Source organism: Protomyctophum bolini (assembly GCF_963924005.1).
Source record: "Protomyctophum bolini genome assembly, chromosome: 18".
Lineage (NCBI taxonomy): Eukaryota > Metazoa > Chordata > Actinopteri > Myctophiformes > Myctophidae > Protomyctophum > Protomyctophum bolini.
In genome coordinates, this window is record NC_137879.1 from 7,264,076 (window position 1) to 7,279,075 (window position 15,000).

Consider the following 15,000-nt stretch of genomic DNA (forward strand, 5'->3'; position numbering starts at 1 on the left):
AGACCTAAGCTTGTATAGTGCGCTATGAGCTTGTAGGCCTGCTATTGGATGCTAAATGGATTAAAATGCATTATGACCAGCAATTATAATACGGCACAAACCTTGTTATAAGCTGTTATGCTTGATTTATAAACATTTCTGTGAGGAAAAGGTGCAAAAAGCAGCTCAGTGTCCCATCCATCCATCCATCCATCGCTCAAATCCATTATTGATGCCTGGGGCTTAGCTCACAGCACTCCTCATTCCATTATTTATGTCTAAAGACAGCTGGCAGCTTATACACAGAGGAGTTAGTCTCCATGGGAGTGTGTGTGTGTGTGTGTGTGTGTGTGTGTGTGTGTGTGTGTGTGTGTGTGTGTGAGGGAGGGAGGGAGAAGGACAAAGAATGGGAGGGAGAGAGAGACAGAGAGAGAGAGAATGGTGAGAGATGGGTTCACTATCTCCATGGCAACTCTGGGGAAAAGTGAATCTCTTTTTCGGAGTGCAGCACGCACACACACACACACACACACACACACACACACACACACACACACACACAATAATGTAATAATAGGCCCTAACAGTGATGGGTGGTGGTGGTGTACAGTAGCTTGCGTGTGTAATAATGCGTCTATACGGTCTGTGGGTATCAGGTTATCATCTGCTGTGCAGTCATACTGTATACCATACTGTATACGTAGTTCATCAATACAGCTGAGCAGCAGCTACAGTATGCACCCCCCATCAATTACATTTTCATCGTTGTCAGGTGGAAACCTGCATAGCAGACAGTGGTGGAAGAAGAAGTGCTCAGATCTTTGTCGCTGGTAAAAAATGTATAACGAATGTAAAACGAATTCTGACATGAGTAAAAGTACAACAAACATTCGGCATGAAAATGTACTTCTATATGTATTCAATATCTATTAACCCATTCTGGGAGGGAACCCCTTTTGGTATCAGCATTATGTTATGCTTTATCTATTGAAAAATAGCAGATCTACAAGCTCATAGCGCGCCACCGAGTGGCGCGCTACGAGCTTGTAGGTCTGCTATTTTAGAAAAATCGAAGAACGACTGACATTTTTTTAAATCTGATCTCGGGTCAGAATGGGTTAATCAGACCAGTGTGTGTCCAGTGGAAACCCTCGTATGAATCTGATCTCAGGTCAGAATGGGTTAAAAAGAATTGGGAAAATAGCTACACCTATAGATCTGAAAATAGCCTGACCGTCGCCTCAACCAACTCTGGATAGCCTTACATGGAGAAGACTGGATCATCACCGAGATCTGCATCTATGGAGCAACATCTGACCTCACGGACACCAGTTTAATACTTTAACTCCTGCTTCTTAACTGTGTATTGCTTAATTGTGTGCACCCACTGCACACTAAACGAAGTGGAAACCGAGCTACACTTCCTAACCATCTGTCCATTGTACCAAGACATCAGAGACACATACTTCCCACAGATTACAACCACACACGGAGATTTTGAAAACATGACCAATGACAAAAAACTTCCATATCTGCTGGGCGAAGTACAACAATGTGCAAACACAGCAGCAACATTTGTGAGTTGCTGTGATAGGAGAAGGATATCAAATGGAACACAACCACCCTAAAGACTAATCATTGTGTATATTCCTGCACTATACCTGCATCGAGTGATCTTGGTACATAGAAGTTGATCTATTGAAGATTCTGACCTTCAAAGTACATAATTTTTGTTTTGATTGTATTGCTGTATTGTTCTTTCTGCTTTGGCAATGTAAACGTATGTTTTCTCATGCCAATAAAGCCCTTTGAATTGAATTGAATTGTGTGTGCTCTGTTGTTTCAGCGCGACCTTGCTTCTCGCGATCAGGGCGTCTTACTGGTAACGACAAAGTAGGGCTTTAATTTACAAAAACAAAACATTTAAAATGTTAAAATGGGGGAGATAAGAGGTTTCTGACTGACAGCAACGTTTAGCTGTTTATGTGCTTTGTGTTAGCGGAGTGGAGGGGGGGGGAGAAGCCATTATGGTTTCCATTTACACAAACAACCCCTTGCTCAGTAAATTTGTGGGCGGGAAATGCTTGGCTTTTTCATTAAAAGATCGTTTTCCACGCTTTACAATTGGACTGAGAGAGAGAGAGAGAGAAAGAGAGAGAGAGAGAGACAGGGGAGAAGGGGGAAGACAGTAGAGAGCTGATATGAGCCAAGTTTGATTTGCGTGCGTGTGTACGTGCCTGCGTGCGTACGTGCCTGCGTACGTGCATGCGTACATGCCTGCGTACGTGCCTGTGTATGTGCCTGCGTGCGTGCCTGCTTGCGTGCCTCTAAAGCAGCTGTGTGAACAGGCAAAAGACTGCCATTACCACAGTAAAAACCTTAGTTTTTACCTACTTAAAACATACAGTTTACACTTCACGGACCAGCTGGGTCCCACGGGGGTCTAGACAGGGGTCTAACACCCTCATATGCATATCGGCATATTCTCACAGAATTTTCACAGATTTTTGTGCAGAATGTTCTTCTCTTAGGGACATGCCTATTATTCTCTGGATCCAGACGGCTGCCTCCGACAATTTACAAATGCTTCCGTCATATAGTCTGTACTTCGGAAGCTGAAAAACATCCAGGTGATGTCACTGCCTCCGTTTCGTCTTATCGGCAGTCGCGTAAATTTGCCATCTAATTAGTTGAAGCGTACATAAAAATAATAATAACGGAAAATGTGCTGCACCAAAACTCTAATTATAACGGTCAAAGTATGACGGCATGTTACAACATAATACTTCAGTGAGGTCTTGCGTTTGAGGCCAATTTTAAATGTGTTAACCATTCTGCCATGTTCCCTTCATCTAAAATATGAACAGCTGCGCTCCTGCCCCGAGGGTTTTACAACCAAAAATAGTCATTGAAAGTGTAATGTGCGGCGGGTGTTTTTGTTCTCACCGAACACTGCTAAGCACCAGCCGGCAGGGACGCAGAATCCAACGGCAATATCATATTCATATTTACCTTTCAGTTAAACACTTTTAGATATAGATACTGTAACTACTTCAAGGTTCCAAAACCTGCCTTTAACGTTAACGGACTTCGACATGAAACCCTCTCTAAGCACGTCTGTTAACTAATAAGTCTTTTGAACCACAAGCGTTTCATCATTTGCTGTGACAAATGTAAACGGTGAATTGTGCATTTACACAGAATGCCAATTATCCAAAGCGCTTTACAATTGTTCATTACATTCAGCCATTACACACACACGTGCGCACACATGTGCAGCGCACACATGTGCGCACGCACACACACATGTGCGCACACACGCACGCGCAATGTAAATGGTAAAGTGTGCATTTACAGAATGCCAATTATCCAAAGCGCTTTACAATGTTCAGTACATTCAGCCATTACACACATATGTATGTGCGCACGCACACACACACACACTAACAGCAGAGGAAACCACATGCTCATCTGGAGCACTTAAGGCATGCAGGGTTCAGTGTTTTTGCTCACGGACACCTTGACACACAGCCTCCAGGGGGACCATCCATGGGGATCTAACCGTGAACCCTTCCAATTCAAAAGCACCCTCTCTCCTGAGCCCCCTCCTCAAATCCACCCTCTCTCCTGAGCCCCCTCCTCAAATCCACCCTCTCTCCTGAGCCCCCTCCTCAAATCCACCCTCTCTCCTGAGCCCCCTCCTCAAATCCACCCTCTCTCTCATGAGCCCCCTCCTCAAATCCACCCTCTCCCATGAGCCCCCTCCTCAAATCCACCCTCTCTCCTGAGCCCCCTCCTCACATCCACCCTCTCTCTCATGAGCCCCCTCCTCACATCCACCCTCTCTCTCATGAGCCCCCTCCTCACATCCACCCTCTCTCTCCTGAGCCCCCTCCTCAAATCCACCCTCTCTCTCGTGAGCCCCCTCCTCAAATCCACCCTCTCTCGTGAGCCCCCTCCTCAAATCCACCTCACATTGTCCAGGTTCAATAGGCTGCAGCAGAACCTATTTGCTGAGCGGACAAAGGTCTCTTCAAACAGGACATAATGAGCCGCTGCATGTGAGTGTGTGTTGTTTGACCACTCAAACCATTCTCTACTCAGTAAACTGGACATGAGTCGCCTTTGTACATCAGGTTGTACACTCTTATTATTGAGTGGTGCAGCCAGCTATGTGTCTATGAAGGCTGGCTGGCTGGGTCTGTTCGAGCACGGAACTAGCGTTTGGTTGGTTCTCTCCACCAAGTGTCACTGCTGCGGCGCTGCTGCCTAACACACACACACATATATTTACTGTATATACTGTATGATGATTTCTGATGTGACAGTACAGTACAGTACAGTACAGTACAGTACAGTACAGTACAGTACAGTACAGTACAGTACAGTACAGTACAGTACAGTACAGTGACCCCATTGCACCGCCACACGTTAACTGTCATTTCTCGACCGTTTCGGACGCGGGGCGGCTCGCCGGAACCAGGCCCGGCAGGTGTGATTTCTTTCCCCAAAATAACCCATGAAGACCTGAGGCCGATTGATTCTACAAATGCCCTCTAAATCAGTAGTTGTCATGTCACACAGATTATTTTCCAAAAAAAAAAGAAAAACATATAGCTCGTGTATATCTGTTATTTTTGAATAGCCAATAGCAAATGTTAATATGACAGATGCTTTCCCGTTTTTAATATTGTCATTGCCTATACTTCCTTGTGTGTATCTCTCCCACAGATTAGGCACGGCCAACTGGGGGTTCCTATAGTAATTACAGTAGGTGCATTGGGCTCCCCTTTTGGTGTTAGCATCATGTCATGCTTTAGCTATTGAAAAATAGCAGATCTACAAGCTCATAGCTGAAAGAAATCGAAGAACGACTGACATAGAAACATAGCTTTTTCAGAAGCTCTATAAATATGGAGCTCTATATTCCATGTTGTCACCTCTCCAGATGACAGCACCGTTTTAGCTTGTTTTCCCTTTATAGTCCCTGAGTTTACACACTCTGCAGAGCCCCATCTCACCCCAAACACCGTGAAATAGCACAGATTGGCAATTCCGGCGTGGCTTTCACTAGTATTGTATGTATCGGAATTTCATTTTTTTCCCTCCCCTTCTTTCATGTCGGGCCTTCCTATCTGAAGCCATTGACATAGAAGCTGTGTCTTTTATGCCCCCCCCACCCCCACCCCGCTCTGTCTGGGCTCTCCTCTTCTTTCCCTTCTTTCATGTCTTCCTATCTGTAGAAGCAGCTTTTTTTTTCTCCCTGAGATGTAAGGAGTTGAAGCGACGCGACCCAAGTTTCCGTGGCCCTGCGTGCACTCCAAGCACATCACAAGTTCGTTGTACTTCTGTACTGACAACCAGAGTAATCTAGTAAGAGAGTAATGACACTCCCGTTGACTCTCATTGTAACAATGGAATGCGGAAGTGCTCATTCTATCTCAATGGAATAGTTCCAGCCATAGGAGCAATGTTTGGAACTATCGCCCATACGTAGGTACACGCTTTGCGGCGAGATCAAAGCGTGTCACCACTCTCTTACTACATTACTCTGCTGACAACAGTGTTGTTTTTGGCAGCAAAATTTGATTTTTAGTTTGAGTCTTTATAGTCTTTTGAATAGTTTTCATTTAGTTTCGGTCACATTTTAGTCCCCTGGAATGTTTTACTGTTAGTCTAGTTTTAGTCGACTAAATGTCATGAGATTTTAGTCGACTAAATCTACAGTTGATTTAGTCGAACAAAATGCAAAATGTATTTTGGCGAGCCTTGATGCCGTCGTAATGACTGTTTTTACGCTTACTGAAAATAGCCAATCTACATTGTGAGCTTGTAGATCGGCTATTTTCAGCATGCAACCAAGTGTAAAATGACTTATACTGGATCTCTTGTCCACTAGTCCCTTATATTTTAGTCTAGTTTTTATTTATTGACGAAATGTTCGATACATTTAGTCTTAGTTTCAGTCATCATAGCTTAGTTTTCATTTAGTTCCCATTTAGTTTTCGTCAGTGAAAATAGGTAGTCGACGACCATTTTGCGTTTAGTTTTAGTCTACGAAATCAACCATGACTGACAATAAAGTCTGATTCTGATTCAGCGTGTTTTTGTGTGAGTTCGGGTTTTGACATTATTTACGATTCTGTTGGGTTACAACTCGGACGGGGCTGAGTCGGCTCTACCGAACTTCGCAACTTCGTTCAACATGGCGACACGCTCGCTTTAGTTCGCTCGCGGTGGTGTCTTTCGTGGCTCAAGTTTGGTAGTGACTCCGCCCCCTCCGTCGCAGTCTATGGGGAGGATTACAGTACAGACTTTGGGGTTTTCTATAGGAGTGCGTGTACGGAAATGCCAATACGTGCTATTTCATCGTGTTTGGGTGAGACCGGGTTGCTCTGCAACACACATTAATCACACATCCACACTAAACAAATATCTCTGCCAAAAAATAGCCATCCATCCATCCATCCATCCATCTTATGTATCTTCAACTGGAGTTGCGGATAGGTATAGTAGCAGTTCCAGAGGGAAGCCCCGGACATCCCTCTCCCATCAGATAGAGCTCAGACTGGGAGGATCCCGAGGCATTCCCTGCAGGCCAGTGAGGAGGAGACATATAATCCGTCCACCTGGTCCTCGGTGTCCGTCCCCCCCCACCCACCCCCCACGCGTGTGGTCTCATCCCAGCTGGACGATGAGGATGCTGCTGGAAAACACCTCCCCGGGGGACGTGACCATGCAGGTCCTTAAGCGAGACGCTCCGGACCACCTCGATTAACTCCTTTCTACACACAAAGGAGCAGAGGCTCTACTCTGATTCCCTCACGGGTGAACAAGCTTTTCACCTCATCTCTAAAGGGAGATGCCTGCAGCCACCCATATATACTCATGAGAGAGCTTTTTTCACCTCATCTCTGAAGGGAGATGCCAGCCTTCCTATACTGAGAAAACCCAAATTTAGCCCACTTGTATCCGTGATCGAGATATCCTATCTCCGAATAGAGCAGAAAATGCACATCTCCACCCAAACCCCAACATCAACATCATCAACACCACCACCAATATCTCTTCATATATGGTGTATGCTACAGCCCAGGTGGTCCCAAACTTGAACGTGCCAAGGACCCCCAAACAGTCGTATAGCTTCTGAAAAGCTCAATGACGATAATGAAATGACGATAATGAAATGACCAAAATATGGACACGGGTTGAAAATGGCTAAACTGGCACAATGATCTTATTGAATTAGAATTTACACCGTGTTTTAATTTGATTGATTGATTATTTTCATTTTCATCTCCTTTCCAAATCGTGGCAGCCCATGACACCAAACATCCACTACTAACATTCTTCTGCCTTCTACACATGTGTCATGTCAACATACATATACACATATATATACACATACATACATGAACATGTCATGTTCATGTATGAGCGAACTGGGAGGGGGATTAACATCACACGATTCACACAAAATAAAAAGAATAGCCTACATTGTTGGACGGTTCATCTGGTTTCCAGCCAGGCTATAGAACATTGTACCCTTAAGCAGTGTGTGTGTCTCATACATACACCAGACAGTATGAGAGACGGCAGGCAGTGTGGTGATAACCATGGGCAGTGGGGTGATAACCAGGCAGTGGGGTGATAAGTCACACTGCCTGCCGGTGCAGTCCTGCACCGTGAAGCATTGGACAGGAGAGCACATCTTATTTTTAAACCACACGTGAACTAGAAGAAAGCCCTCTGGTGGCATTTCATGTTCAGCCTGTCCTGCCAGGAAACCCTGCAGTCAAAAACTGGGTCATGCACAGTTCATGCACAAATCAGTGGTTCTCAAACTTTTTGGCATTTCACTTTTCTTAAGGTTTCGGGGTCTATAATGCATTATAAAATCACATTTAAACTTCTAAATGTTTATAATTGTATATAACAACTATGCATTATAAGCTCAAAGGTCAGGTATATATAATGCATTATAATCACATTTATATGATTTTACAATATACATGGGGGTCCCAGAGATAGAAATGCCATTAAATAGGGGATCGTATAATTCAGAGGCCCTTGAAATGAAAATGGTTGAAAATCACTGCTAGAGCCGTAAATATCTTCTCTAATGGGGGTCAATTGGCAAATATTTTCAACTGGGGGGGAGGGGGGGGTGGTCCCCGCAGGCTAGTGAGTGTCATTTTGGGGGTCGTGGGACATGAAAAGGTTTGGGAACCACTGCCATTAACGCCAGTCTCACGTTGCCAGACTGTTGCCTCTCGCAATTTCCAAATGCTTCCAACATACAGTCTGGAGCAACGGAAGAGCTGCCATGAGTAAAATATAAAGCGGAAGTGGAGCCTCCTCCCCACCTCCGTTTTGTCTTTACATCTAAGCATTACAGTATATAGCTTACTGCTTATCAGAAAAGGAATTACACAAATAAGCTCAAAAGATCACTTAAATATATATTTACATTATAGGATTTCGGGAGGTGTATAGTTCCAGACTCTATATATAATATAGCATTGGGAGATTGTAGGAACAGTTGTCTGGCTATAATATACACGCGTGACTATTAACGACCACAACGTCTCACCTGCTGCGTGGTGCCGCCGCCACCACCTCCGCCACCCCCTTGCTTCCTATTGGTGGCCGTGGTGGTGGTGATGTCGCTGATGGAGGGGGCGGAGTCCGAGCGGTTCCCGCCCCCGCCGCCGCCCCCGCCCCCGGCCGCCGCGGCGCTGGACTGCGGCGTGATGGAGGAGGAGGGCATGTCGCCCACCAGGCGGGCGCTGCCCTCCGTGCGGATGTGCGGGTGGCCCTCGGCCGCCATGTTGAGGATGCGCAGGCCGTTGTAGTAGAGGCCCGACAGCTGGCCCTGGAACATGCCGCCGCCGCTGGCCGCCGTGCCCTTGTTCTCGCCGGAGCCCTTGTCCTTCTCCGCCGTCCCGCCCACGCGCACCGTCGTCTGGCTGTTGAAGATGGTGAGCTGGCGTCCTGCGTTGGTGGGACGGACGGACGGACGCGGAGGCACACGCACAGGCACACACACACACACACACACACACACACGAGAATACACATACACACGGACACACACACACACACACACATGCATGCACATGGACACACGCACACGCACAGGGAAAAGGGGGGACAGACACACAGGTATACACACACAAAGTGAGAAACACACACACACACACACACACGCACACACACACACAGACACACACACGCGCGCACATACATACACACACAAGAGTGTTTGAGTGTTACACAATGTACCAGCCCCGAGCCATGGTGTGAGGATGGAACAGATTAAGCATGGCAGCCGTGGAGCTGTGAAGGGCTGAGACAGAGACAGATAAGACAAGAAGAATGAGAGAGAGAGAGAAGTCTGAACAACGTGTTGACGTGACGGGGAGAGAGATGTGAGAGAGGAGAGGAGAGGACAGGAGGGGAGAGACAGGGAGAGGGTAAATGAGGAGAAGAGAGAGAGAGAAGTCTGAACAACGTGTTGACGTGACGGGGAGAGAGATGTGAGAGAGGAGAGGACAGGAGGGGAGAGACAGGGAGAGGGTAAATGAGGAGAAGAGAGAGAAAGACAAGGAGCTGAGTGGAGAGAGATGAGATAAGGCGGAAGACAATGGCGTTGAAGAGAAGGGAAATAGATGAGAATAGCACTGGTAGACGAGACGAGATGAGAATAAAGTGAAGAGGGGACATATGAAGGAGAGGAGCGGAGAGGAGAGGAGAGGAGAGGAGAGGAGAGGAGAGGAGAGGAGAGGAGAGGAGAGGAGAGGAGAGGAGAGGAGAGGAGAGGAGAGGAGAGGAGAGGAGAGACAGCACACACAGGAGTAGATGAGTGGGTTCAGTCTTTCCCTGAGAGGACGGGGCTGACAGATGGTTGCTATGGTGATGAAGACATTGTGTTTGATAGAAGTAGTAACAGACAGTCAGGCAGAACAGGGAGAGAAGACTCTAGAAAAGTGTGGTAACAATCCAAGCCCCTATGAAGCATGCACAGGTTATTTAACGCTGTTAAAGGGACGAGAGGCTATTTAAGGAGTTCGGCCGAAGTTTAAGAGAGGAAAACTTTTTTAAACATTTGGTGCCAAAATAGGCACTGCTCTCTATATTTAAATCATTTCAAGCATTTACATGGATCTCTTATAACTTAATGTCGCAGTAATTTGCAATGTACTTTAAAATTGATTACAGCAATGTGTTTTGCCAGCATTTGATCTTTAGTGAATGCTTTAAAGTTTACAATTTGAAAATTTAAACCAAGCTTATTAACCAGCCTCATGATAAAGCTTTTTTTTCTTTTTTAATCAGTACTTGTTTTTCTATTTTCCCGATTTATATTCACATTTATATCTCTCCATTGTCCCTTTAACCTGATATTATCAGGTACAGACTAACAAGAAATGTTCCAACAGGCACTACAGTTTAACACAGTATTACACACTAGCTTTTTAAAATGCTTAGTTATGGATTTAGATTTTAGGTGTTTGTTGATGGTGCACAGTATAAATAAATAAATAAGTATTCAAACTGGCTTCAAGTTGTAATTTTTTTTTCTTTTTTCTTTTTTTTTTTTTAAGCTGAAACTTTTAAGGAATTTTAATCATGGTTTTTACCTTTGTCGAGTAGCCAATCGTCAACTACCCGACCGAGCCGATAGGGGATTCGCTGTCTGGCGATGGCCAGGCGTTCGTTATCAATGTTGCCTTTAATTTAGAGATGAAAACACAAGTAATTATACGCACATCCAAACGTGGTACAGGAAGCTGGACACAAAGAGAACAACAATGAAAAGAAAGTAATGGTCTGCTCATTGTTTATATATATATAGCGTAGCGCTATTTGCGTTTAAGCTAGGCTAGGCTAGCTAGCTTTGGTTATACCCGGTCTGATTTAGTTTTTTTGTTTAGTTTTTTGTTTTGTTTTGCTACTTTCTTTTTAATTTTCTGGGTTTGTTTTTTTGAGCAGTGAGCGGACTCTTACTTTCTGTTCATTGGGTTTAATTTATAGGAGACATTCCAGGTGGTTAACATCTGCAAGAGCACAGGGAAATAATGTTATAAATAATGTTACAGGTGCAGAGAGAGAGAAGACTGGCTGAGTTTAGAGTTAACAATACAACCCTCACAACACACCGACCAACAGCTCGCCATTTATCCTTTTAGCTGACAGAACTTAGTGTGTTAACGATAATTACCTAGGATTAAAACAACTTTAGGATGAATAATATATATATATATAAACAACAAAGCAAATGACTATATGTTCACCAAAATGCAAAATTCTTTTTTTTCCTTCTTTCTTATTTGTCTTTTTTTTCTAGTTATACATTTAACTCAACAATATGACATCTTTTTTTAAATTATTGTTTGTCCAAAATGCACCAACCTTTATTATTTTTCTTTTATGTAGAAACAAACAATTATATACCTGAATTGAATATTTTCATTACCTTTAACACTATTTAACATGATGACATGCCTACATGTCTGGTAGTAGTACAAGGCTGTTGTATAATAATAATAGTCTCATTTTAATGGTTTAAAACATTCATATTTCATAATCACTTCATAATGACACATCATTTCATTTCAACACATTTTCATACCACCCTCAGGAAGACTACATGAAATAAAATAAAAAACAAGGCTTAAAATAAAATAAAAAATAACAGTGTGTGAATATCAACATAACATATAACAGAAACAAAGGCTCCCATCTCATCAAACCACCTCCCAAAAAAAAGATAGGCTGGGTTTTTTGAAAGCCAGATTGTTGTGGATTGGCTCCCCCGCCCAAGCCGCGGGGCGGGAAGTGCTGTGATTGGTTGAGATTGGGTGGGGCGGGGCCTACCTGACGGGTAGCGCTCGATGACGGGCAGGTCGTCCAGCTGCAGTGTGGCGTTGCCTCCGCTGCGGGTGAAGCGGACGATGTGGTAGTTTCCGTCGTTGACGAACTTGGAGCTCTCCTCGATGTTGATGTCGTCGGTGCCGACGTTGAACACCACGCGGATGTTGCCCTTGTCCTGAGAAGGAGAAAAGACGTTTAACACATTCTGACCTGAGATCAGATTCATACGAGGTTTCCACTGGACACACACTGGTCTGATGAACCCATTCTGACCTGAGATCAGATTCTATAAAAATGTCAGTCGTTCTTAGATTTTTCTAAAATAGCAGACCTTGTAGATCTGCTATTTTTCAATAGCTAAAGCATAACATGATGCTATAACACCAAAACGGGTTCCCGTTCAGAATGGTTTAAACACCACTCGAATGTTGCCCTTGTCCTGAGAAGGAGACAAGATGTTTAAACACCACTCGAATGTTGCCCTTGTCCTGAGAAGGAGACAAGACGTTTAAACACCACTCGAATGTTGCCCTTGTCTTGAGAAGGAGACAAGACGTTTAAACACCACTCGAATGTTGCCCTTGTCTTGAGAAGGAGACAAGACGTTTAAACACCACTCGAATGTTGCCCTTGTCTTGAGAAGGAGACAAGACGTTTAAACACGACTAGAATGTTTCCCTTGTCCTGAGAAGGAGAAAGACGTTTAAACACGACTAAAATGTTGCCCTTGTCCTGAGAAGGAGACAAGACGTTAACCCATTCTGACCTGAGATCAGATTCTATACAAGGTTTCCACTGGACACACACTGGTCTGATGAACCCATTCTGACCTGAGATCAGATTCTATAAAAATGTCAGTCGTTCTTAGATTTTTCGAAAATAGCAGACCTACAAGCTCGTAGCGCGCCACTCGGTGGCGCGCTATGAGCTTGTAGATCTGCTATTTTTCAATAGCTAAAGCATAACATGATGCTATAACACCAAAACGGGTTCCCGTTCAGAATGGGTTAAACACCACTCGAATGTTGCCCTTGTCCTGAGAAGGAGAAAGACGTTAAACACGACTAGAATGTTGCCCTTGTCCTGAGAAGGAGACAAGACGTTTAAACACCACTCGAATGTTGCCCTTGTCCTGAGAAGGAGACAAGACGTTTAAACACCACTCGAATGTTGCCCTTGTCCTGAGAAGGAGACAAGACGTTAACCCATTTAGGCCTGACAGTTTTCTGAAAAACCTTATGTTTCTGTATCAGTGGTGCTCAATATTTCATGTCAAGGACCCCAAATATTATATGTAATGTGCCTCCGCCCCGCCATCTGAAAATATGTTGTTCCAGGGACCTCCCCAGAAGCAATTAAGATTTGAGTTAAAAACGTTGGCTCTGAAAGAATATACATTCAAAGATTTGAGGCACATTTTCACGATTTAAAAAAAATAGCAGACCCTATAAGCTCATAGCGCGCCACTCGGTGGCGCGCTACGAGCTTGTAGATCTGCTATTTTTCAATAGCTAAAGCATAACATAATGCTTCAATCAAACACCAAAAGGGGTTAAACACGACTCGAGCGTTGCCCTTGTCCTGAGAACGGGAAAGGATGTGATGTCAGTATTTATATGCAGCTAACGAAGGACGATGATTCATTCATAATCATAAGTGATTTTAGTAGTCTGCTCAATTATTATCTACTCCACTCAGCTTTTCTAAACCTTAATAATTAAGAGTTACGTACGTGTAGTAGAGAGATGTGTGCGTGTGTGCGTGTGTGTGTGTGTGTGTGTGTGTGTGTGTGTGCGTGTGTGTGCGTGCGTGTCTCAGTGAGAGAGTCGGAGCGAGAGAGCGAGAAAGAGCAAGTTGAAACGGAGAGAAGGTGAGAAAAGTTAATGTGGGCTACATTTCAAGTTGTGCAATTAGATTTTTGGCGGATGATAACACCTGGCACAAGGAATTCATAATCAGACTTTGAAGATTACAGAGAGAGAGAGAGAGAGAGACACTGAGAGAGTATATGACAGAAATACACGAGGTATAAGACTGGCCCGATCTGACCGGATCTAACCCGAGCACCCACAGGATCGGCGGCTAGGTCTTTTGTCCATCAATCGACTCTGAGGCTTAATCAGGATTTTGCCAGGACTAGACTGAGCTGTGGACATTGCTCTTTGCAAGGCTGCTGGGTCGCAAGACAAAGTTCAGCGCAAACTGACAATAAAGTACCATATCATATCATATCATATCATATCATATCATATCATATCATATCATATGATACCAGGCCTTGTGGTTAGAGTGTCCGCCCTGAAACTGGGAGGTCGGGGGTTCGATCCCCGGCCGGGTCATACCAAATGGGACCCAATGACCTCCCTGCTTGGCACTCAGCATCAGTGGGTTGGATTGGGGGGGGTCAAATCAACTAATCAAATGATTCCCGAACGGGGCACGGCTACAGCTCACCGCTCCTTGGCTGCGGCTCACCGCTCCAAGAGATGGATGGGTCAAATGCGGAGAACAAATTTCACTGTGGTATAACGTGTGTGACAAATCGTACGACTTTGACTTAAATCATCATCAACTCACTATCTGCAGCTGGAGGTAGTCCCCCAGGCCGGAGGCGCTGTCCACCCGCAGCAGGATGGCGTGTTTCTGGTGCGTGCTGAAGCCCAGCGCCAGGCGGTCCGCTCTGGTGCTGGGGCGCTCGTTGGGCGGCCACGTGTACACCACCACCCCTCCGTCACGCCCGAAGATGTACGTGGTCCCGGCTGGTTCACACGCACGCAGGCACGCAGGCACGCACGCACGCACACGCACACGCACACAGGCATGCACACACGCACACACACGCACACGCACGCACACGCACACACACACACACACACACACACACACACACACACACACACACACACACACACACACACACACACACACACACACACACAGGGAAATGTTTAGGTGCCTGTATGTACTACAGTATAATATGTGCACTACTGCACTCTAACATTTTCATGTCAGGGACCCCCACATTGATATGTATTTGGCCACCATCTGAAAAGATATTTTGGCAGCCATCCCCCCACTCCCCCAATGAAGGAGGATTTATGTTGAAAATCAGCGAGATCAGCGACAACCCCAATGTGTAAGCCG

General features: G+C 45.0%; 1 protein-coding gene across 11 annotated transcripts in view; it reads right to left on the bottom strand.

Annotated features, from left to right (window-relative positions):
- The window catches only part of LOC308332708 (neurexin-1a-like), a gene marked incomplete at both ends in the record, with an annotated part of 160,798 nt that overhangs the window by 19,918 nt on the left and 125,880 nt on the right, over positions 1-15,000 (bottom strand). For all 11 annotated transcript variants that reach the window (XM_080788734.1, XM_080788735.1, XM_080788733.1 and 8 more), the window contains 4 exons: positions 8,573-8,973; positions 10,623-10,712; positions 11,860-12,031; positions 14,434-14,615. In XM_080788734.1, the coding sequence (XP_080644860.1) occupies positions 8,573-8,973; positions 10,623-10,712; positions 11,860-12,031; positions 14,434-14,615 (845 nt within the window). The remainder of the gene's footprint in view (positions 1-8,572; positions 8,974-10,622; positions 10,713-11,859; positions 12,032-14,433; positions 14,616-15,000) is intronic.